This window comes from Anolis sagrei, chromosome 4 (genome assembly GCF_037176765.1).
Source record: "Anolis sagrei isolate rAnoSag1 chromosome 4, rAnoSag1.mat, whole genome shotgun sequence".
Classification (NCBI taxonomy): domain Eukaryota; kingdom Metazoa; phylum Chordata; class Lepidosauria; order Squamata; family Dactyloidae; genus Anolis; species Anolis sagrei.
The window spans coordinates 183,037,211-183,062,635 of NC_090024.1; the positions used below are offsets into that span (position 1 = coordinate 183,037,211).

General features: G+C 39.9%; 1 protein-coding gene across 1 annotated transcript; it reads right to left on the bottom strand.

Annotated features, from left to right (window-relative positions):
* Positions 1–490: 490 nt before the first annotated feature.
* MPL (MPL proto-oncogene, thrombopoietin receptor) lies at positions 491–25,038 on the bottom strand. The gene is made up of 8 exons (XM_060773298.2): positions 24,510–25,038; positions 17,318–17,447; positions 14,512–14,693; positions 11,945–12,099; positions 11,461–11,617; positions 5,745–5,889; positions 4,991–5,078; positions 491–4,827 (listed from the first exon to the last, which is right to left on the bottom strand). The coding sequence occupies exons 1-8, from the start codon at positions 24,601–24,603 to the stop codon at positions 4,393–4,395; spliced, it is 1,386 nt and encodes a 461-aa protein (XP_060629281.2). The 5' UTR covers positions 24,604–25,038; the 3' UTR covers positions 491–4,392.
* Between the last annotated feature and the right edge of the window lie 387 nt (positions 25,039–25,425).

Here is a 25,425-nt window from a genome sequence, read left to right on the forward strand (position 1 = left end):
AAAGGATGATTGACTGAATAAAGGGAGTAGTTAATGCCTCATTTTACTAAGGCAGTATTCCAACCTGTTGTAAAGAGATTGAGGTGAGGCTGTTTCTGAAATCATATCACATTAAAAAAAATATAAGCCAGTCTTCAATATGGGCAAGGTTGACCCTGATGAGATGGATCTTAATCTGATATCCAACTTGGTTATTGGATGGAGACAACTTTGCCACAGTGAATGACTGTGCCAGTGGTTCCCAAACTGTGTTCCGCAGAACTCAAGAGTTCCATAAAAACATCATAGGGGTCTCACGAAAAATTATTTAACTGTTTTTTAAAAGTCCGTGCCAGAGTGTGAAGTTCTTATGGAAATTCAGAATACTTCTGCTTTAAAAACGAGATTTGAATCAGTGCCACTTAATGACCATTGGGTAGGGTTGATAGACATATAGCTGTCAGTTGCTATTTATTTATTTATTGTATTTTTTATCCTGCTCTATCTCAAATCTGAAGTGGACTCAAAGCGGCTTCCAAATTGGCAATGATTCAATGCCACTTTAAAACATTAGAAACAAACAAAATACAAAATACGTAGTGCATAAAACCAAAACAGTAACATATAAATACATTTAAAATAAACAGTTAAAAACATAGCATGTGGTCCTGAAATCATAGTCCAAAGCCAATCCAATCATATTACATTGCAAGAAAGGCTATCGAAGCAATGCTCCCCTTCATGTCTACCTATTGATTTTTCAGCTTGTGCTTACACCGAAAACAAGTTGGATGTCATCCCGGATTTTTGTATTCAGCTGTTGGACATAAAGTCCAATTTCAAAACTATTTTAAGAGCAAAAATGAAACAATTTCATTCATCACTTTAGGTGTGAATCCAACATTTTCCTGTCCCAAAATAAAGGTTTTTGTATGTATGTATGTGCATGCTACCTCAGTGGGGGTACTACCTTCCCTAGGCAGGGTTGTGAAGGAGTCTTGAATATCTCTTTCTGCCCCCTAACTAAATCTGATTCTTTTAATTCACTGCTCTAACTGACTCCCATCCAAACATTTCCAAATTTATTTCAAACTCTCAGCCAGGTTCCATTCATCTCCATAATTTCATGCTCTCAAATTGTACCCAAATGATACTTTTGTTTTATTTTGTTTCGTGTTTCCAAATACGGGAATAGATTTTATTTTACATTTCACAGAATAAACATATTTACAGTGTGTAAAAAATGGTATATCTAAACAATCCAATAACAACCACAAAAATTGTACAATAATCTCTTATAATAACCCACTACTTTTGTTCTATGCCATCCCACACATGTACCTGTTCTGACTTACAAACAAATCCATCTTAAGAACAAACCTACAGAAACTACCTTGTTCATAATTTAGGACTGCCTGTGTACATTTACAACCCTAAACTAGTTTTTAAGAAGTTTTCAAAACCCAATTTCTCTCAGTTTTCCTAGTACTAAAACTAGGACTGGATCTACACTGTCATATAAAATACAGATTATCTGCTTTGAACTGGATTATATGGCAGTGTAGACTCATGTAATCCAGTTCAAAGCAGACAATGTGGACTATCTGATAATCTGGATTCTGTGGCAGTGTGGATCTAGCCTAAGATGTCCCCAGACAGTGGATTTGTTGTGTGTTAGTTTTCGTTACCTATGTTGTCTTGGTTCTGAACAAGGATTTGGGCGATAGCTATTTTTTGCAAGCGATCTTCCGATTGACCACATGATCTTGTTAGACTTTAAACTGTGCCCAGAATGAACCATTAGTCTGGATATTTGGCAGGGGCCAAGTTTATTATCAGTTATCAGTTTAGCAAAAGGCGATTAGCTGTTGTTTCTACATGAGGTTTCTGCCCTAAAATCTGACATTGTAACCCATCTGAAGTTGTTCCAGTCTACTGTGTTGTCCTTTAATTTGAAAAGTACCTCTGAGACTTTTCAACCGCAACTGAAAATATTTTATATAGATAAAGATACTGTGCTTTTTTGAGGAGAGATGGTTTTACAATGTCATTATGCATGGTGTATTTCAAAATATCTGAAGTAAGACTTAGCAAGATTCCAAAAAGTCAGCTTGACATGAGGAAGATACCTATCTTCAACAGGCATGTGGGTGTAGTATTAAAACTTCAGATTCCAAATTTGAATCTCTAGATTAGCCTTTGTCAACAACAAAGAAATGAGTTTAGTCTTCTGAGGGGCTCAGTAGTTATCACCGTGCCTCATTTCAGGAATGATGCTGCACCTTTGACTGACGTGTGTGTGTATATATATGTGTGTGTGTGTGTGTGTAATGTTCGTTTGTGGTATTAATATAACTCAAAAACCACTGGGTGAATTGACACCAAATTTGGACACCACCTATCAGGCCAATGAGTGACCATCACACATAAAAACACTGAAAGACATAGCAGAGGAGACTTAAAAAGCCAAAAATTAAAAAACACATTACAACCCATGTGCAAAACCACATATATACACACACAAAACACATATACACAGACTGGGCCACAGCAACACGTGTCAGGGGATGGCTAGTATAAACATAAAAGCACTGGCCTTTTAGGATTCATTGAGCAGAAGAGTGTCAGCAAGCTTTTTATGCTTTAAAAGTCAGATTAATTCAGCTTTGCAAACTCCAGATTTTGACCAAACCGTCAATAAAAAAAACAACACTTTTTTATTTATATCTCAACCCATCTCCCTGTGGGAACTCAGAGCAGCTAACAACCTTTGTTCTGAAGTACATTTTAAAGCGGTTTTATTGCAAATTAGCTCTGATCAAGAGTTATGTTCTATGTTTATTTGAGCAAAAAGGGTTATACTAAGGGTCCTTCCACACAACCATATAACCCAGAATATCCAGGCACATAATCCACAATATCTGCTTTGAACTGCATTATCTGGCTCCACAGTGCCATATAATCCAGTTCAATGTGGATTTTATACAACTGTGTGGAAGGGGGCTTAGAGGAGATAATTTTCTGTTGTGAGAAAACATATTGCAATTGTATGTAATTTGAGAAAGCTTCAGCCCTAAATATGAGGTTGAACTTTCCAACTACGAACTGATTATTCGCTACTTTGTTGATTTTATAAATTAAGAACCCAAATAAAAATTGCTACAAACTGCAGGGAACCTGTGTTTTGTTTGGTTTTCTCCAGAAGTAGCCTGTGTGTGCAAATACTCCTCCTTGACTGAGCTGAAAGGTGAGTTATGAAATTAAGCCTTTGCACATCCCTGAACTACTCACAGAGATAACATATTTTGCCATCCTAAGAGTATACTATATACAAACAGGATAGTACAAAATGAAATCTAACATTAACCAATAATGATGACCTGGTTAATGGGATAAAAGTGACAAAATCTTTAGGTGGGAATGACTATGGCTGGATATAGGGCAGTGTAGATCCGGCCCATGTTCTTGTGAAGTTTGTTATAAAATTGAAGGGGGAAGTAAAAAATGCATTCTATACTTTAAGAATGCTGACAGTTTAAGGAAAATTACGCATGATCCCATAGTTAATAATACCAAACACACTGCCATATAATCCAGTTCAATGTGGATTTTATACACCTGCATAGAAGGGGCCTGAGTTTGCAGAAAACTGTATTACACAAATAATGTTACTTCATGTGCACTGTCACTAATGTCAATAAAAGTAATTATAGAGATTTGTAATCTGTGGGAGGCATTCGGGGTTAGTGTGACAAACTGGAGATGAAACAGGAGGATATGATTATTGAGGTTAGATATGTACCAAATTGGAACAATGTTTATCATACGAAGACTATGCAATTACACATTAAAGAGCTAATTGTGTTGTGCTCAGTCTATATTTTCCATGCGACTCTGCCTCTGGATATGATCTAATAGTAAGGCAATTTGTTGCTGTTCTTGACCCTTTCATCACATCATGCTCAAAATATCTCATACCAATGTCTGCGATATTGGGAAAAGCTATAATGGTCTTGTTGCATGGGTATAGGTAATTCAGCACAGTGCAGTGTCCCTGGTATTATATTGTCTTTGGAGAGCTTTTGATAGACCTCAGGCCCCTTCTACACTGCCATATAAAATCCAGATTATCGGCTTTGAACTGTATTATATGGCAGAGGGGATTCATATAATCCAGTTCAAAGCAGATAATGTGGATTTTTTGCTTTGATAAATTGCATTATATCACAGTATAGAAGGGGCCTTAGTTACCAAGAGCCATGTGTACATAGCTATGGGAAAAGACTCCAATTCAATTTTCATTCAGTAATTCATGCAATCAGCTGCTTAGAAAGAGCCTCAAAATGAAAAAGTTGTTTGGCAAACAGCTTTCAATTGCTGCTATTTTGATGCAAACCTCCATGGCCTAATTATTCAGGCCGTAAGTAGATAAGACTGATTTGATATGTGTGTGGCAGATATAGACTGGTTCTCAGAAGCTTCCCAACTTTGTTCTTCTTTTATTTCAGGTGACCCAAGGTGGGTGCTTAAAAATGTGAAGGGGCTTAGTTGGATCTTCAGCTCTGAAGTTATGCGTATATCCTGGTCCAAGGACAGTGAGAGTGTGTCAGGGCCATCACATGTGCCATCAAAATACTCATTTTCATGATGTCTGCCTTGTGGACTCCTAGGACACAACACCATGTAGTGCTGGCAGGAAGAAGCTTGACTGTCCCATTCTGTCTCCACTGAAATGTTCTCAAGAAGATGGCCATAGCTTTGTGTTTCCACAGACGTCTCAGACAACACTTCCAGCATACAAGTCAAAGGTGTATCTTCTAAACTTTTGTTGCAAAAGAAAGAATTCACCTAGAAAATTAGTAAACAGCAGCATCAGAAACACTAAATGATATTTCGGCTCCCCTCTAGACTTCGTTGTACACATGAGCCTCTGTCTGTTTAATTTTAGGAGATAATTCTCTATTTTCCCAATTGTATTAGGATTAGTGTTGCACAGAAAAGGAGGCCTTACCTGCTGCTGCTTGCCATTGTCCTCAAGGAATCCATCTAGTGCATGATGGAGGTCTGGTATAGGTGGCCAAATCTTTTGTTTCACTGAGCTAAATAATGAGATGTAGATTGTGAAACCCATATTTTAGCAAAGTTATATTTTTGGACTACAGTTCCCACAATCTCAGGTTGGCTCTACACTGCCCTATATCCCAGGATCAGAACCCATATTATCTACTTATCCCAGATTATCTGGCAATGTAGACTCATATAATCCAGTTCAAAGCAAATAATCTGGGATCAGATCTTGGGATATAGGACAGTGTCTGATCAATGCTATATTCTAAAGCTAACAGAGCTTGATAAGATCTCCTTTATCTATTTGTCAATCCTGTGACACTGTTTTAACATGCAACCTAGATTTGTACCTATTGCAAATTCTCAAGATGACAGATCTTACAAAACAATCATTAAAATAAATATTGACTTCTACCTTACCAAACCACATATATCTATGCCACCCAAGCTAAATGTTATATCATTCCAATTGCAGCAGTCTATCATTATTTAACATTAACTATTCCTTAAACTAAACTAGAGAACAGGTGTTCTGACAATTGAAATCTGGAGAATCCAGCCCATTTCACAGCATAGCCCTAGGATTATGTAACCTGCACTTTGCTGCAAAAGTCTGTCTGCTTTGCAGAACATCACTACCACACCCTAAATAGTGTCTTATTGCTGACTGCTGGAAGTTAATTTTAGAGTTTAGTTACCTGTAAATGGCTAGCCTGGTGCAACCTAGGACCAGCACAAGTCCTGTACAGAGCAACAGGACAACTCCCACGTTGAGTATGGTTGACCCTGGCACAGGATCATAAGATGAATTTGTGACTGAATTTGGAAAAGTCATGGGCTTACCTATAAACAGAGACAAGACAAAGACTATGACATATAATATGAGCAAGAAGAATCAAGAAACACTGTCACAAGAGGTAAAATAGATACAGTAAAGAAAATACAGTATTTGAGAATTTATTTGATAAACAAGAACTCTGACTTATTTAAAAACAATTATTAAAAATGTGCAAAGAGATACAAATAGATTTACAAGGATGCAGCAAACTAGAGTTGACTCTATCGGGAAGAATTATCAACAAAAAGTGTTATGGGGTTATTGTGAGTTTTCCAGGCTGAATGGCCATGTTCCAGAAGCATTTTCCCCTGATGTTTTGCCCACATCTATGACAGGCATCCTCAAAGGTTGTGAGCTTTATTGGAAACTAGGGAAGTGAAGTTTATATATTTGTGGAATGTCCAGGGTGGGAGAAAGAACTATTCTCTGTTTGAGGCAGGTGTGAATGTTGAGGAAACACAACATACAAACTATCAACCAGAGAAGTCAGCCATAGCAGAGCACTTGAGGAACCAACCTGGACACAGCATATTATTTGAGAACACAGAAATGTGGACCACTCTAACAACTACCATGTCAGACTACACAGAGAAGCCATGGAAATCCACAAGAATGCGGACAATTTCAACAGAAAGAAGGAAACCATAAAAAAGAACAAAATCAGGTTACCAGTATTAAAACAACTCTAAAATCAAAACAGTAAATAAAGAAAAACATTCAAAAACAGGGGAATTCTAGATAAGAAACAATCTACCCTTTCCACACAGCCATATAACCCAGAATATCAAGGCAGATAATCCACAATATCTGTTTTGAACTGGATTATCTGAGTCCACAGTGTCATATAACCCAGCTGTGTGAAAAGAGTCAATGAGGTATCTATCTTTCCCTGGATTTATCCAGTTTATCTACCAGTACTGTTTATCTACCAGTTTATCTACCAGTCCATCCTCCAGGAAATAAAGCCCAACTGCTCACTGGAGGGAAGGATAGAGACAAAGTTGAAGTACTTTGGCCACATCATGAGGAGACAGGAAAGCCTAGAGAAGACAATTATGCTGGGGAAAGTGAAAGGCAAAAGGAAGAGGGGCCGACCAAGGGCAAGATGGATGGATGGCATCCTTGAAGTGACTGGACTGATCTTGAAGGAGCTGGGGGTGGTGACAGCCGACAGGGAGCTCTGGAGTGGGCTGGTCCATGAGGTCACGAAGAGTCGGAGACGACTGAACAAATGAACAAGCAACTACCAGTACTGACTCCTATCTCTCAAGACAAGCAAAGATCAACATTGCCTGTAGTGGGACAGAATTTATTTGCTATCTTGTTCTAATTTTTTGACTACAGCGATCAAACTTGACCCCAATAAAGTTGACCAGATGGAACACTGGACACTTTTCCAGAATCAGTTTCTGAGTGTATAAAAATGTCTTTCATCTCATGATGTGTAGCAGATGGAATATAGCAGAAAATTGAGAGTCCATCTCGGAATGTTTCTGAGTCTCATCACTATAGGCTCTGCAGCAGTTGAAATAAGTCTGCTAGGTGACTAATTAAGAATAAGACAATAGAGACATCAGTACTGTAGAACTAATACAGATTGATGCTACTTTAATTGCCATGGCTCAGTGTTATGCAATAATGGGAGTTGTACTTTTATAAGGTCTTTAGCCTCTGCCAAAGAGTGCTGCCGCCTTAGCAAAGTACAGCTCCTAGGATTCCATATCACTGATCCATGACAAATTGTGTCAAGCTGCATTAATTCCACAATGTAGATGCACCCAAAACTAGCCTTTTCAACAAACTCTCTGTTGTATGACCAACATCACCTGCAGATTAGCATTCATCTAGCCTGTTTTCTTGCATATTGGATTACAGGAAATGGCAGACTCAACAGTGTTTTAGCATACCTAAAGCACCACTCTCATTTTCATAGAAACAGTGAAATTTATATATCATAAGTTATTCAGAGCAGTTTTTGGGGATAATGCCCTTGAGTTCATTCACACTTTGGAATTATTTATTTACAACATTTATATCCCACCCTTCTCACCTCGATATAATATATGTACATGCAATATATTATATTATTAGCATAGCAAAATAATCTATATAAATAAAAATGTAATGTTTGTTTGTGGGATTAACATAACTCAAAAACCACTGGACTAATTGCCGCCAAATTTGGCCACAAGACACCTACTAACCCAAGGAGTGACTATCACTAAAAAAATTGATTTTGTCTTTTGGGAGTTGTAGTTGCTGGGATTTATAGTTCACCTACAATCAAAGAGCATTTTGAACTCCACCAACGATGGAATTGAACCAAACGTGGCACACAGGACTCCCATGACCAACAGAAAACACTAGAAGGGTTTGGTGGGCATTGACCTTGAGTTTGGGAGTTGTTGTTCACCTACAACCAGAGAGCACAGTGGACTCAAACAATGATGAATCTGGACCAAACTTGGCACGAATATTCCATATGCCCAAATATGAACACTGATGGAGTTTGCAGAAAATAGACCTTGACATTTGGGAGTTGTAGTTACTGGGATTTATAGTTCACCTACAAATTCCCCTGAACCCTACCAACGACAGATTTGGGGCAAACTTCCCACACAGAACCCCCATGACCAACAGAAAATACTTAAGGCCATCCAGTCCAACTCCCTTCACCAGGGCAAGAAAACATAATCAAAGCTCTCCTGACAAAGAGCCATCCAGCCACAGATATTGATAGATAGTTATTATTTACACATGCACAGATATAGTATCATAGATTTGAAAGGGACCTCTAAAGAAGCACAATTATATGTTGCATGTTCCAGAGTAGGCAAACCAGACACTCTCCACATCAACACTGACAAAGAAACAACAAGAAATACTGATTACCCACAAGCATAAAGAAATTACATATATTAGAAACCAACACTTTCTCATTACTTTATTTTCCAGATCACCAGACTGGGCCACAGCAACATGTGGCAGGGGATGGCTAGTATATTATATATTACTATATTGTACTATACCACTATACTGTAATATTATTAGTAATATAAATATACAATTATTATATTGTATTATTATTAGTATTAAATTATATTACATTATAACATTATCAACATTATATTGTGTAAAATATATTATATTATTAGCACAGAAGAATATTAGTATCATATATTACTATATTGTTGCTGAAGTGAGGGGCTTCCAACAGATGACCAGGGAGACATGGTGGAACTCTGTCTTCCTGGCTCCCCTTTCTTCACTCTGGCCCCAGAGTGGCAGTTGGTGCTAGTGCGAGGGGCTCCCAACGATGACTCAAGAAATATAGAGGAACTGTTTTCCTGGCCCCCCCTTCTTCACTTTGGTCCCAGAGCGGCAGTTGATGTTGGGAGGAGGGGCTCCCAACTGATGATGCAGGAGACATGGTGGAACTCTGTCTTCCTGGCTCCCCTTCTTCACTCTGGGCCCAGAGCAGCAGTTGGTGCTGGGGGAAGGGGCTCCCAACCAGTGACCCAGGAAACATAGTGGAACTATGTCTTCCTAGCTCCCCTTCTTCACTCAGGGCCCACAGAGGCAGTTAGTGTTGCGGGGAGGGGCTCCCAACCAATGACACAGGGAATATGGTGGAACGCTGTCTTCCTGGCTCCCCTTCTTCATTCTGGACCCAGAGCGGCAGTTGGTACTGGGAGGAGGGGTTCCCAATCGATGACTCAGGTGGAACTCTGTCTTCCTGGCTCCCCTTCTTCACTCTGGGTCCAGAGTGACAGTTGTTGCTGGGGGCAGGGGCTCCCAACTGATGACCCAGGAGACATGGCAGAACTCCATTTTCCTGGCTCCTCTTCTTCACTCTGGGCCCAGAGCAGCAGTTGGTGCTGGGGGAAGGGGCTCCCAATCGATGACCCAGGAGACATGGTGGAACTCCATCTTTTTGGTCCCCCTTGTTCACTCCCTGGTTCTGTTATCCCACTTTGACTACAGTGGTTCCATTCTGTGAAATCTGGAGGCTGATAGTTTAGGGAGAGGCAGGTAAATTATCAGCTCAAGCACCCAAATGCATAATCAAACCACCAGTCCTTGGATTAAATGGTATAAAACTGACACTCACAGTAGAAAAAAGGAGCTTCATTATATACTGTAGTGTTCTCTCTTGTGGCTGGCATCCCGTCCTTGATAAGTGGTTCCTTCTCCACTCTTCTTGATTCTCTATTCAAATTCCACCTTAATGGTACTGCTGGTTTTATTCCTTCGCCCCCCCCCCCCCACTATATATACTATCCTACACAGCGATTTTTGAGACTGATTGTATAGATCAATGGTTCCCAACTGTTGGGCCATGAAGTATTGGACTTCAGCTGACAAAAGCCACCATCAGTTTAGCTAACAGCCAGGAATCCTGGTGCTGAAGTCCAAAACAGAGGACCAAAGGCTGGGAACAAATGGTATAAATGGCTTTTCCTTCTCTCAATTCCATAGCAAGACCAAGGCTTAGCCTGAATCACAAATTCCATTAATGTGCTCATAGGTCATCCAGATTCAGAAATCTTTAGGGGCAGACCATGTTAACTGAACATTGGGGCAATGGAAGGGTATGTATTTGCAAGATGAAAAATGTAACCTCTCTTGCTTGGCATCATCCTGGCCAAATATGGAACGGGAAGAGTGGTACCATGCCAGCTGTGATCCCAGCAAACAGACCCTTGACATTTTATATGCAAGGTGTGATTGTTACATCCCAGGCTTCATGCTTGGGAATCAGTCTGGTGAGAACACTGCTTATACCAGCTATGAGATATAGGATTTGGGACACCCTATCTTACCATGATATGGGAGTAGACTTTACCACTCAAATAAAGAATGCCCCCGAAGTTCTCCAGCACCACCTAGGACATAGAAGCCATGATAGGCTCCAAAACTGATATTGTATATAAACTTCCATCTTTTTCACGGGCACCCCCATTAATGTTCCTAAACCCTGTGTTCATATGTCTGCAGAATTTGTACTTGCATATATTCTAACACTACATTGCTGATCGGACAATAAAACTGATATTTCCAGTCTACTTTTTTCAAAGAATGCGTTGTTTTACAATACATTGTAAAACCTCTTGTAAAACCTCTCAGCAGCATAACTCTAATTAACTCTAATTATTGGCGGTGAGATGTTGATCTATAAAAGACTGTTTAGCAATGCTATGTGGGCATCCCATATTCAGATGCAGGAGAAATACGTACGTGATGAAATATATGCTCATAACCATCAAAAGAAATGTTTTACACAATGTTTCCATGTGCTTTGTTTCATAAGATACCTTCTGTGTCAAGGAGGCTGACTGGACAACTTCAGAAGGGCCTCACTGAATCAGACCTGTAAGTGTTTCCTTTCTTTTAGCCTTCATGCATGAAATTGCATTATCAAGAGAACATGACTGTGTAAACATTGCTGCAACTTAGTGCCACACCCTCACATCCACAGTCCTGTTCCATTGTTTGAAGTGTTATAGGTTATGGTGCCTGAAGATAGTATCTTTGAAGCTTACTGTCAACTGCTTCCCAATCAGATAGGAACTCACCAGAGAGATACGGTATCTCTGCTAATACTTCTGGAGACCAAGGTCCCCAGTACCCATCAAGAGAGACACCATCAGGCTTAGTACGAACTTGGATGTGGTACTGCTGCCCAGGGACCAGATCTTTGAGATGACATGTGTGAATGTTCTTCACTTCAATCTATAAATAGGGAGAAGCAAAAGCAGGGATTTATGGAAATAGTATCTCTTATTAACCAGCTGGTATAGGTTGAGTATTTTCTGAAATACTTGGGACCAGAAGTATTTTGGATTTTAGAATACTTTCTAATGTGCACCGAACCATTAGAAAGTAAAGATGTCACTCTATCAGACACCACATGTGAATATTGTTGAATTTTGGATTATTTTGGATTTTGGCATCATGGATACTCAACTTATACATAATAACAAATAAGCTTTTCCTCTTTCCAGATTTCCAGTTTTTTAAACAATGTAGAAGCCCACTTTCCCACCATATAAATCGTACCCTTGTTGGTGGGTTCTCAAAACCTTCAACATGATAAAGAATCTCATAAACCAAAAATCCTTTATATGGTATTGGTGGGGGATTCCACATCACACGCAATTGCTGTACCACTCCAAGCCATTCAGATGTTATATTTGTTGGTGGAGCAATTAGACCTGAAAAAGAAGAGGGGAAAATATTGAAAGAGAAGGGAAAGTTAATCTCTGAATTGCCCTTCTGCGTTGGGTGGAAAGGGGTCAGCTGGCTGCATTGGGTACCATTCTGGGAGAGAGGGGGAATAATAAATGACTGAATGAATAAAGAAGCTGTCTGATGGGGGGGTAAATGTAGGTCAACTTGCACAACCTGCGGCCCTCAGATGTTTGGGACTCCCGCTCCCAGAAGCCCTAGCCAGCTTGTGTAATGGTAAGGAATTCTGGAAGCTGAAATCCAACTGGAAAGCCACAGGTTGTGCAGGCCTGAATGATCTGTAATACTGCAGGTGCACCTCTTTTTTAATTAATGGTGCAATGCTTTATGAGAAGCACTCAGAGTAGCATCATGGAGTTATTCAACAAGGTGTTTCTTGGTAAGAAGAACAGTAATAAAACTGTTAATGTGCTATTATGAAAAAAAAGCAAAGTGTACCAGAAACTACTGGTTTCAATGTATATTGATTGTGTTTTATTAAAATATATTCAGTGCACAACACATAAGGATCCACAGTTGATCTTCCTACACGTGAACTGCTTGCATATATTTTCAATGATAAATTAGGATGCCGTTAAGCACCCTGAACCAGTACTAGAAACCTCCCTAAGACCTACTTTCCTGCAGTATATATACTTACTACCTCATCATAAAGGGCTGAAATCTGCGGCATGCACCAATTTTATCCCAAGTCACCCACAGAGCTGGCTAACTCCCATCACATGATGCTGTGCCAGCTTTGTGGGTGAAGGAGCGCAGAGGCGGCACATGTCACTGGCATGGGAGAGCTCCCGTGTTGCCATACAATCTATATGGATGGAACAGGTTTAGCATCCCTCAAAATTCCAAAATATTCCAAAATTGCCACATGGATAGCTAAGGCAATGATACCTTTGTTTTCTGATGATTCTAACTTTTCTACATGGACAAAAATGTTTAAAATATTGTATAACATTGCTTTCAGGATACATCTATAAGAAAAAAAATATGAATTTCATGTTGAGATGTGGGTCCAATGTCTTAGATCTCTTATTATGTATCTATATGAAAAAACAGTTATTCCACAATTATGGCGGGGAGGAGGGATCCAAAATCTGGTCCCTAGCCTATCAGATAACGGATATTCTACTTGTACAAGTTAAGAGAGCTCCTTCTCAAACAGTTGGAAGTCATGGACTGGTTTCTAGACTGCATGTGAAAAGGTGTTAATACAATCACAGCAAAAGTTTTAATTGCATATTTCTAAGAATGTTTTAATGTCACATTGGGGTAATACATGAAGTTTTATTATTGTTCACATATGTGTGGGCCTTACTTAGAATCACAGAATCATAGGGCCATCCAATCCAACCCCCGACCCTTTATTCATCTTTTCCCCTTCTCTCCCACTGACATAAGTTATTTAGTACTATTTTAGTTACCAGTCCTTGGTCTATCTCAAAGAGCTTCGGGACTAGAACTACTAGGGATGGAGCTACTAGGGATAGCCCTATACCAGGCATTCTCGAACTATGTTCCTCCTACTGTTTTGGCTTCCAACTTCCAAAATTCCTGACCAAGCTAGATAGGGCTTCTGGGAGATGGAAGCTCAAACAGCTGGAGAGACACAGTTTGCCTGCCCTACACCTTTAGAATTTCCTTCCCAGGAAGATAGTATATAGCCCCACCACTGCTGGTTAAAAAACACTGCTGGTTAAAAAAATCTGAAAACATTTTATTAGATTCTATCAAAAATAATGCCCTGAACTCTGTTGCTAATTAATCGACTTAATTATGGGACTTACCATTATGTTGACTCAACCATTCAAACAGTTGACTCAGTAGGTTTACTTTACTTTGGGCTAAGAGGATTTAAGCCAAGAATAATTGACTGAATTAAAAAAGCAAGTATGCAGCCACTCATTATCGATAATGGAAATAAATGACATCTTAATATATAAAAACTGGGCATACAGGAATGGTGGCCCATAGCTCCCATGCCACTGAAATAATGAATCCAATCTGGATTTTAATCAACTTTAGCTATCCAAGGCATTGGATTCTCTCTGCAAAACAGATTTGTCACATTGGGTAGCATCTTTAAAGTTTAGACTCAAATTCAGATTTACTACTTCAGTGACATGGGAGCCATAAACCATCATTGTCACACGGTTATATGAGATGGATTCTTTTTCTCTTTGAGGTCAGTGAGGTCCAGAAGTTTGTGCACTTCAGCCTGAGCAAAATAAAAATTGTTATACAAAGCAGCAAATGTTTATATAAGGTTTGTCCAGAACATTAGCATTCATTGCAGTGCCAGGCATTGGTTACATCAGTGTATTTCAAGGCACTGCACACTACATGAGCAAAATGGGCCTTTCAAATCAAACATGTCTTACCAACAGTATCTACAAAGAGCTTCTGGGTCCGAGAGGTATAATTACTCATGGCCTCTATGACTTCAATGTTGAGTTCTCTGAAGAGCTGGATGCCACCGTGGTCAGAGGAAAAGTTGCAGGAATGGCGCAAGCCTCCATCATTAAGTTCAACTGATGCCAGCGTGCATTCTTTTTTCTGATTGCTGTAGGAAAGAACAGAACGTCAAGTGAAACATCACACTAGGTTGCGGCATTTTTCTTTTAGTCTTGCCTAATGGTAGGCCAACCCTACCACTATTTTAAGGGCAACTAGTTTTCATGTAACATCAGAAAATCATTAGCTATTAGATTTGTTATGATTACATTTTTACTTCCTGTGATGGGGAGAGGTGCTTCTGATATCTCTGTTTCATGTACCAGAATCACCTGGCTGGCTACAAGTATTATGCACTTTGGTTTGGGTGTGTTATCTCAGGCAGCAAAAATATCTGAGGCTGCCCAGTTGGTTTTAAAGTCCCCTATCTACCTTTCCCCCCAATGTTATTTATTTATTTTATGGTTTTACCCCACTCCTACTCTCCATCCTTCTCCTTGGACATACAGTTTGTACAATAAACTACTGAAATTACATTTGAGTCTTAATCTCATTTTTTCCACTCCACATCTTAATACATTAGCTAAGTAATTCCTAATTGGATCCCACATACTCTTAATCATTATAACATTTTCTATTTTATTCTCATTGTTCAATTTATAGTTTGTTATTTCCACATTTAACATATCAACTATATAATTATACCAATTTCTCAGGGTTCACTTTGTTTTATCTTTCCAATCCCTCACCAAAACAATTTGCACACACACTATTAATTTGTCAACCACTCTTTCCTTTTGCGCATTATACACTCCTGGTATCCTTGCATGTAATACATTTCTATTGGCTATTATTATTTGAAGATTTAACATTCTATTAATTTCTCCTTCAATCATTCTCCAGTACGCCTATACTCTATCACATTCCCATGCTAGGTGATTAAACACACCTCTTTGTTTACAACCATGTCAACACATGTCCTTTACCCCTGGTAAAAATACATGAAAGTTGTCCTGTACAATTTTTGTAGCATTTTCCTTCTTACTTCCCTTAGTACATTGTATTTTTCCTTTACTATATCACTTATTTCCCTTTGGGTGTCTTCCCTCTCAATTTCCATATCTATTCTTTTACCATTATAATTTCTTTATACAAGTATCCTGCCACTTTTTTTCTCATCTCTCAGGCATAATCACCTTCTCAAATGAAGTATCCTGTTTCCTAATTCTTTCCACAAAAGACAATGGATTCCCAAAATCACAACAAACACAAATCCAATACAAGTTGTAGTCCATAAATCACAAAGGTAAATGTTTTTTTGTTTTTGCAGCTTATATAATACAATATTAAACATATAACCAACTTATATAATACAGCATTGAGCAATATACAAGGAACAAAAACTGTTATTTATACAGTGATTTTACGTCAGTCATAAACAATCTTTGAATTTGAAACACATCGTGACATGTTTCTAAAATTGGTATTCCCCAGCCTCTTTCTTCCTCTTTGGCATTTAACCATTTATCTCTTGTTCTGGGCCTTTTCCCTCCAACTGCCCATTTTTAAATTCTTTAATTCCATATCTTTAACATCCCGATTTCTACTGTTTGGAATAAATATAACAATTTTGGTTTTGTAAACATTTTTAAGGTCCTTATTTTATCCACTCTTGTTAATGTTTTTCCCATTTCTTAAATTGTTTCTCTATTACTTTCCATATTTTCTGATATTTCTGTCTGCCTTCTGCAGACAATGTATCTCCAGACTTTTAATATCAACTGCTTAAAAAATAATATTCAAGCTGAGATGATTTACCAGGCCCTACATCCCAAAGAGCCTGAGCTATTTATCCTAGCCAGTGTAAAGGTATGTAAGCCAAGAAGAACATTTCTGTGATATAGGATCTATTCTTTTTTTAGAAGAATATTGAGATCCACCAAACAACGACTGTTACAAAAAGATCTATGATCTTCGACTATCCACAGCCTGATTTGAACATTACAGAATCAAGACATTCTGAGCCTAGTGATGTGTTTTTAATATCAGCACAATCTTAGGATCATAGAATTGGAAGAGACCTCATGGGCCATCCAGTCCAACCCCCTGCCAAGAAGCAGGAAAATCGCATTCAAAGCACCCCTGACATATGGCCACCCAGCCTCTGTTTAAAAGCCTCCAAAGAAGGAGCCTCCACCACACTCCGGGGCAGAGAGTTCCACTGCTGAACAGCTCTAACAGTCAGGAAGTTCTTCATGTTCAGGTGGACTCTCCTTTCCTGTAGTTTGAAGCCATTGTTCCGCATCCTAGCCTCCAGGGCAGCAGAAAACAAGCTTGCTCCCTCCTCCCTATGACTTCCCCTCATCTAATTATACACGGCCCTCATCATGTCTCCTCTCAGCCTTCTCTTCTTCAGGCTAAATATGCCTAGCTCTTTGAACTATTCCTCATAGGGCTTGTTCTCCAAACCCTTGATCATTTTAGTCACCCTCCTCTGAGCACATTCCAGCTTGTCAACAATGTTTTCTTCATGTAAAAATCAATTCCTCACTATTTCAAGCTTTCTTCATTATAACATTGTCATTTAGGTTGGAGCATGGGTGGGCAATTTTGGCATTCCTCTTGTTGAACTGTTAGGAGCCAGTTATTTATGGAAGAAATCATGCAGAGCCCCACTATTAGCTCCAAGTATATTTTATGAACACCACAGTAATATAAAGAATGATCTCCTACCTTTTAAACGCATAGAAGACACGATATGACCCTTTCGTGTTTGCTGGTTCATCCCAGAAACAGGTGAGATCCTCAAACGTTCGAGAAAAACAGGAGATGTTCTGAGCTGCTTCAGCCAATATAGCAACTTCTGTATGGAAATAGATGTTTTCTAAATTATTATTTATTTTAAAATTTGCATGGTTTATGTGTGATCATCTTTACTGTATCATCTCAAGACTGGACTACTGTAATGCCCTCTACATTGGCCTTCCTCTGTCGGTGATCCGGAAGCTCAAGTTGGTACAAAATGCAGCTGCTCAGCTTCTTGCGGGAATTCCAATGAGATGCCACATCACACCAATCTTACTGCAGCTGCATTGGTTACCAATTGAGCACCGGATCACTTTCAAAGTGATGGTACTCACCTTTAAGGCCTTGCATGGTCTGGGGCCGATGTACCTGAGGGACCGCCTCACCCCCTTACCAACCCCAGAGATCCCTCCATTCTGAGGACCAAGATCTATTGGAAATTCCCAGTGTCAAGACCTTGCGTCTAACAGCAACCAGACGCAGAGCCTTTACAGCAGTGGCACCATCACTCTGGAATACTTTGCCACCTGAAGTCCGTGCCTTGCGGCACTTATCAGCTTTCCTCAGGGCATGTAAGACATATCTGTTTTGACGGACATTTGATCTCTGATATTGCTGTTTTTAAATTGTTTTAAATTGTTTTTAAATTGTGTTCGATTTTAGCCTGTTCTTATAAGCTGCTCCGAGCCCCAGGGGAGTGATGGCATATAAGTTCAAATAATAAATAAATAAATAAATAAATAAATAATATTTATCAAAACTTCTGTATGGAAATGGTTTTCATCTTTGTTAAATCTGTGTCCTGGAAACCATGGTTTACATGTGATCATCTTTACTGCGTCTAAGAAATAAATATACAGGTGTATTGTCAAAGGCTTTCATGGCTGGAATCATGAGTTGTTGTAGGTTTTTTTCGGGTTGTATGGCCATGTTCTAGAGGCATTCTCTCCTGACATTTCACCTGCATCTATGGCAAGCATCCTCAAAGGTTGTGAGGTTGGGTTGTCTTCAAAGAAAGGGAGGGGGTAATATTCTAAAAGTTGCTTCCTATTTCCATAAAACGTGGAGATATGTCACCTTGAAAGGCCAGATATGTTAACTTGAAACACTGCATCTTGCACGGACAGCGTAACTTACAGCAAATCTGTTGTGATTCTCTCTATACCTGGGTCAATGCAGGGGATCAACACAGTGTCAAAGCACAATTGGCTTGCAATTGTAAATTAAAAACATCTACGGCAAAGGAAATGTTAATTGTATTTTGGTCCTTAGAGATTTACAAGGGACCCAGTACATCTTAAAATGCATTCACTGTTTAGATCTTGTGGTTTTGGAGGGTTGGTGCTTGCTACACATTAACATTTTGGGATCTCCATCGGCAACCTTCCAGATGTCTTTGTATTGCGAATCCCAGCACTTCTCACTTTTGGCTGTGCTGCCAGTTGCAGTTCAACAATATCTGGAAGGCTGCATGATTCTTCCCTGTGTCATTGCTTTCCTGGGTTTTGATATAAAAACCATGCTTGGATCAGTAGTTTTGTGTTTCAGAGATATCTTGGTAAAGGAGGGAGACCATCATTAGCTACCATGGTGCCTCTCTTGTCTTTGCTGCCGGAGAGTTGGAAAACATGTTTTCTACTACCAAACATCTCAAAATAGTCATGTGGTTTTGTTGCTGGATCCTGTGGGAGGAAGTGAAAACCCCAAGGAGATAAAATTCCCAGTTGAGAATAAGAGGAAACCAGATAAGAGAGCAAGCTATATATTATAGGCCAAGGTATACAATAGAACTTACTTTTCAAATGTAATTACAATTATAACTAATGTCCTTTGGAACTTTGAAACTGCATTAGTTACTCTAAAGTAACTTCCCAAGTTTTGCAACAACATATCTTCTTATTTTTCCCTGGTAAATCTGTCCCCTATTCATTCTCTTCCATTCACTTGACATCTGACTTATTAGGCAGGAACTATTTTTGTTTGTTTACATGCTTTAAAAGGTAAAGGTTTCCCCTTGACATAAAGTCTAGTTGAACTAGACTCTGCGATTCTGCGGGGTGGTGCTAATCTCCATTTCTCAGCTGAAGAGCCAACATTGTTCGTAGATGCCTCCATGGTCATGTGGCCAGTGTGACTGCATGGAGCACCGTTACCTTCCTGCCAGAATAGTACTTATTGATCTCACATTTGCCTATTTTCAAACTGCTAGGTTGGCAGAAGCTGGGGCTAACAGCGGGAGCTCACCCTGCTCCTTGGATTTGAACTGCCGACCTTTCGGCCAACAAGTTCAGCAGCTCAGTGGTTTAACCCGCTAGCTCCAAATGTATTGATATATGGGAATGTGATGAAAGAGAAGACAAACCTAAAGAAGAATTTTGGATTTGGTGTTATCTTGCTCAAGTAATCACATTAGAGGGATGGCATATTCCCTAGCAAAAGTGGGAACCATTGGCCTTTTAAGATGTTTGGGGCATCAACCCCTAACAACCTCATCCAACATACCATCCTGAGGGTATGGGACTACCATCAGGATAGTATGAGAGTTGTAATCCAAACCATCCTGAAGACCAAAGTTTTTCTACCATTGCTCTAACACAGGAGTGAGCCGAGTGGTCCAATTGTTGACGTTCTGTATCATCTAGCATTCTTTACCATTAGCTAAGCACACAAGAGCTGATGGGAGTTGCAATCTAATTCTATCTGACAAGTCACACATCCCCCACCATGCTTTACCATACAAGTGAATTGTGTTTATTTCACCATACATTGTTTCTCATTGAACAACTTTCATTCCCTCAACTTCAAAACCCTCAACTCCAAATACTAATACTAATACTAATACTAATACTAATAATAATGCAAAGACTCTGGCACAAGCCAGTCAAGGTGGTCCCAGTGGTGATCGGCACACTGGGTGCAGTGCTTAAATACCTTGGCCTGCCCTTAAACACAATCGGAGCTGACAGAATTACCATCTGCCAGCTGCAAAAGGCCACCTTACTGGGATCTGCACGCATTATTTGCCGATACATCACACTTCCTAGACACTTGGGAAGTGTCTGACGTTTGATCCAATATAACAGCCAGCAGAGTGTCTGTTGTGGACTCATCTTGTGGTGTTTCAAATAATAATAATAATAATAATAATAATAATCATCATCATCATCATCATCATTATCATCATCATCATCATCATCTTGCAAATAGTACCAAGTTGTCTCGCCCACCAATATCTAAATTGCTGTTTCATAGTTATAAGGGGAATTTGGGTGGTAAACTGGTTTAGATGGTAATAAACAAGCAAAATCTGAACTGGTGTGGGAGTGGGTGGCACACTTTCATTCCAAATTTGAGAATAGAGCCCAAGGGATCATTGCTTTTAAACCAGATCATGTTGTTAATAATCTCAGATGCACACGCATGTGTGTATACAATGCCTGCCTCCCCTCCAGCCCTGCACATGATTCATAACTCTGGCATTCTTAAAAATGCCTTTGGTGATTGTCATGTGGGAGAAAATACAAGCTCTTACTTTCATAAACCTGTGCCACAACTTTCACCCATGACAGCTCAAATTTTCATATGGGATAGAGCAATAGAACTTCTTTGTGCAGGTTAATGATAATTTCCCATATTCAGTCTTCAAAAACTGCTACCTTTGGATCAGTTTTCCTAAAAATCAGGTTTCCAGTTTTAACTGTGTGCTTTTCCCACAAACACCTGCTTGGCAAATTAAGAAAACATTTTTAAATGGCAATTGCTAGTGTAATCTCCAAATCCAATTATTGGTTGCCAAAATGAACACTCTTTGCTAATTATCCATTATCATCATTGTCATCATCATCAAGACCACTATCACTGCTTTTGTGTAAAACTGCAATGAAGGGAGGGGCTGAAATCCACCTGTTCATCAGCGGTTTGCTGCCCCTTTTGGCACCTTTTTGATACCTTTTTTCTCCTTCCAGTGAAGCTGCTTCTTTTGAATGTAATTTGTCACTGGATATTATGTTATGAATGTGATAACAGCATAAATGAATCAATTATGGCATTATAACAACCCTAAGCATGACTGTCGTTGTTTCTTTTGTTGTGTTGCTTGTAGTCTAATTTGTCGGTAAAAGAAACACCAAAGTTAGATGTCTGATGGGCAGCTTCTATTGTGGCTGTTGGTTTCACAGTCACTTGGGTGAAACTTTGCAACTTCATCTATAGTCACTCTAAACCAGTGAATGTGTATCTTCTTTTCCCACAGCCTGGTGTCTATTTTGACATCCCTAATTATGAAAATCCTCTCAGAGAGATACAATCTCGTTTCGTCTACAACACTATTGCGTGTTATTGAGGGTTTAAGATTGTCACTCATCCAAAATCACAGATTATGATGTCAAAGTGGAAAAGTACAATTATTTGTTTGATGTGAAAACTAAGAAATATAGTGGGCCAGTGACTGCAACAATATATATGGGACCAGATCCTGGGATGTAGGACAGTGTAGATCCATCCTGAGAGAATAATAAGAGTTTCACATCTTACTCAGGATCAGTGATAATTTAAGATTGAGTTTCATAATCAGAAAAGGTTACCTAATTATGATTTTCATCATTTTTTTTCCTTTATGGCTCCTGGAGATGTCAGGACAATGCATTAAGTTCCAACCACAATAGCTCCTAGCTTTGTATTCGAACAAACACATACATGTGTGTACACATACAAGGAATAAGACCACAGTTTGAGCTAAAGGGGCTGCTTTCAGATAAAGGTGAAATGAGAAGATTATTTCTTCTCATTTACTTAAGGTAGCAGGATAGAGGACATGTGAGGAATCTTAGCCAGAAAGTGGAGGCAGAGCAGAGGTTGAATCTCTTTGCCCTGATGGAGGAAAGTAACTAGCTAAATACATAGGCCCCTTGTAAGTTGAGTCAAATTAAGCTTTGGAAATGATAGAAAATTGCTGCTCTGCAAATTGAACTAGAGAAAGAAAAAACACCCCATAGGCACATATCAATTTATCCATTCATCCCTTATTTGCTCAAAAGGAAACCTCTAGAATCATAGAATCAAAGAGTTGGAAGAGACCTCATGGGCCATCCAGTCCAACCCCCTGCCAAGAAGCAGGAATATTGCATTCAAATCACCCCTGACAAATGGCCATCCAGCCTCTGCTTAAAAGCTTCCAAAGAAGGAGCCTCCAGCACACTCCGGGGCAGAGAGTTCCACTGCTGAACGGCTCTCACAGTCAGGAAGTTCTTCCTAATGTTCAGATGAAATCTCCTCTCTTGTAGTTTGAAGCCGTTGTTCCGCGTCCTAGTCTCCAAGGAAGCAGAAAACAAGCTTGCTCCCTCCTCCCTGTGGCTTCCTCTCACATATTTATACATGGCTATCATATCTCCTCTCAGCCTTCTCTAAGTTTAATGGAGCTTACTTTAAGTTTTTTTTAAAATAAAAACCTATATATGGTTGTTAATAGGAACACTGAGCTGTGGTGTTGGAGGAAAGTTCTGAGAGTGCCTTGGACTGCGAGAAGATCCAACCAGTCCATCCTCCAGGAAATAAAGCCCGACTGCTCACTGGAGGGAAAGATACTAGAGACAAAGTTGAAGTACTTTGGTCACATCATGAGGAGACAGGAAAGCCTAGAGAAGACAATTATGCTGGGGAAAGTGGAAGGCAAAAGGAAGAGGGGCCGACCAAGGGCAAGATGGATGGATGGCATCCTTGAAGTGACTGGACTGACCTTGAGGGAGCTGGGGGTGGTAACGGCCAACAGGGAGCTCTGGCGTGGGCTGGTCCATGAGGTCACGAAGAGTCGGAGACGACTGAACAAATGAACAACAACAACAATAGGAACACAGATTTGAAAGAGATCATAAAGGCCAACCCATTGCCATATAGAAATATATAATCCAGTGTTTCTTAACCTGGGGATGGGGATCCCTGAGGGGTCATGAGGGGGTGTCAGAGGGGTCACCAAAGACCATTAGAAAATACAGTATTTTCTGTTGGTCATGGGGGTTCCGTGTGGGAAGTTTGATCCAATATTATCATTGGTGGGGTTCAGAATGCTCTTTGATTGTAGGTGAACTATAAATACCAGCAACTACAACTCCCAAATGTCAAGTCTATTTCCCCCAAACTCCACCAGTGTTCACATTTGGGCATATTGAGTATTCATGCCAAATTTGGTCCAGATCCATCATTGTTTGAGTCCACAGTGCTCTCTGGATGTAGGTGAACTACAATTCCAAAACTCAAGGTCAATGTCCACCAAGCACTTCCAGTATTTTCTGTTGGCCATGAGAGTTCTGTGTGCCAAGATTGGTTCAGTTCCAACCTTGGTGGAATTCAGAATCCTCTTTGATTGTAGGTGAACTATAAATCCCCACAACTACAACTCCCAAATGACAAAATCAATTTGTGCCAAATTTGGTCCAGTGAATGAAAGTACATCCTGCATATGAGATATTTGCATTAGATTTCATAACAGTAGCAAAATTACAGTTATGAAGTAGCAACGAAAATAATTTTATGGTTGGGGGTTCCCACGTCATGTGAACTGTATTAAGAGGTCGTGGCATTAGAAAGGTTCCTCGAGAGCCCCATGAGAAACACTGATATAATCAAAGACTCCCAACAAATGGCCATCTAGCCCATTTAAAATCTTTCAAAGTAGACTCTGTCATACTCGAAGTCCACATATTCCACTGTTGGAGAGCTTTTGTCATCAAAAAGTTCTTTCTAATGTTTAGATGGAATCTCTTTTCCCGTAATTTGCTCCATGTCTTAATCTCTGGAGCAGCAGGGAATAAGTTGGTTCCATCTTCAACAGGATATTCCTTCAAATATTTAAACATGGCTACCATGTCACCTCTTACATGTTTATCTCTTCTTCAGGATAAACATACTCAGCTTCCTAAGCCATTCCTCATAGGGCTTGCAACCCATCCCTTTTACCATTTAGGTCACCATTCTCTGCACACATTAGAGTAGGCATGGGCAAACTTCGACTCTCCAGGTGTTTTAGACTTCAGCTCCCACAATTCCTAACAACCTTAGGCCCTTTCCTTTTCCTCCTTTTCCTCCTCTCCATAACTAAGGGAAGTGTAGCACATTGTAATCTTACCTTCATCTGTGATGAGGACAAAGTTGTGCTCAGGGAAGCAGGTGAGCAGGACAAGCAAAGGAAGCAATCTCATCCAGCACAAAAGGACTGCCATCCTACTGGAGCCTGAGTTGGGAATGCATCCAGCATGATACCTACATCATCATCTTGTGCATCAGAATGTCCAGACTGAATGCTGGATACTTTGAAATACCATGGAGTGGATTCTTAGAGATATTATCAGGTCAGCCTTCAGTAGCAGTGGAGGAGGCAGCTAGCCCTCCTGCTCTCTGAGCCTTTGTTGCTAGACCTCTAGAAGTTATCTGGGATGTGTTGGTCCAGTTTTTCAGGAAGCCTAAATGAAAGCCTCTAGCTCCAGCCCCTGCCCTACCACTTCCCCAGCTACAAACCACCAGGCTATGGTCTCCAAGAGAGGCACCCCTGCCTGGTGTAGGCTGCTTCGATCAGATAGGCAGTATGTCCTGCCCTTGTGGTGGCTGGTTTTTAGGAAGACAGGGTCTATGGGCAGGAAGCAAACACCCCTGGCCCCTGTTCAGGATAGTGTAGAGCGATGGGAAGGAGCTATTCTCAAAATAGGAAGTTCATCAACATTTTGAACAGCTGGTGGCAAGCTTATCAGCAGGGTGACAGAATTTTCTCTCTCCATTCTTCAATATACAGATCTTTTCATGTTGTTCTTGTGAATTTACAATGCAGAGTGCAGCAAGAAGGTGTCCATACTTGTACCTTTCATTTAGATCACTGGAATCAGTCTCCTACGGGACTGGCCAAAAACTTATTTTGGGGAGCTATAGCCAGCATTTTCTTAGTGGCACACGCTGATATGGACATAGCTCATTTTGGACATTGCAAGGGAAGCATTCATTCCCTCATGGTTTAATACATCCATCCTGTGTACTAAGCCATGGGGTTGGAA

Bases quoted from the DNA above. Each gene is read 5' to 3' on its own strand.
- MPL (XM_060773298.2), bottom strand. From the start codon at position 24,603: ATGGCAGTCCTTTTGTGCTGGATGAGATTGCTTCCTTTGCTTGTCCTG. The intron at 12,100-14,511 runs GTAAGACATGTT...CTTCTTTTTCAG, and splicing joins GCTCTTTGTAGATACTGTTG to GTCTAATTGCTCCACCAACA. The intron at 5,890-11,460 runs GTGAGTTCCTAT...CTCTGTTTATAG, and splicing joins AGAGATACCGTATCTCTCTG to GTAAGCCCATGACTTTTCCA.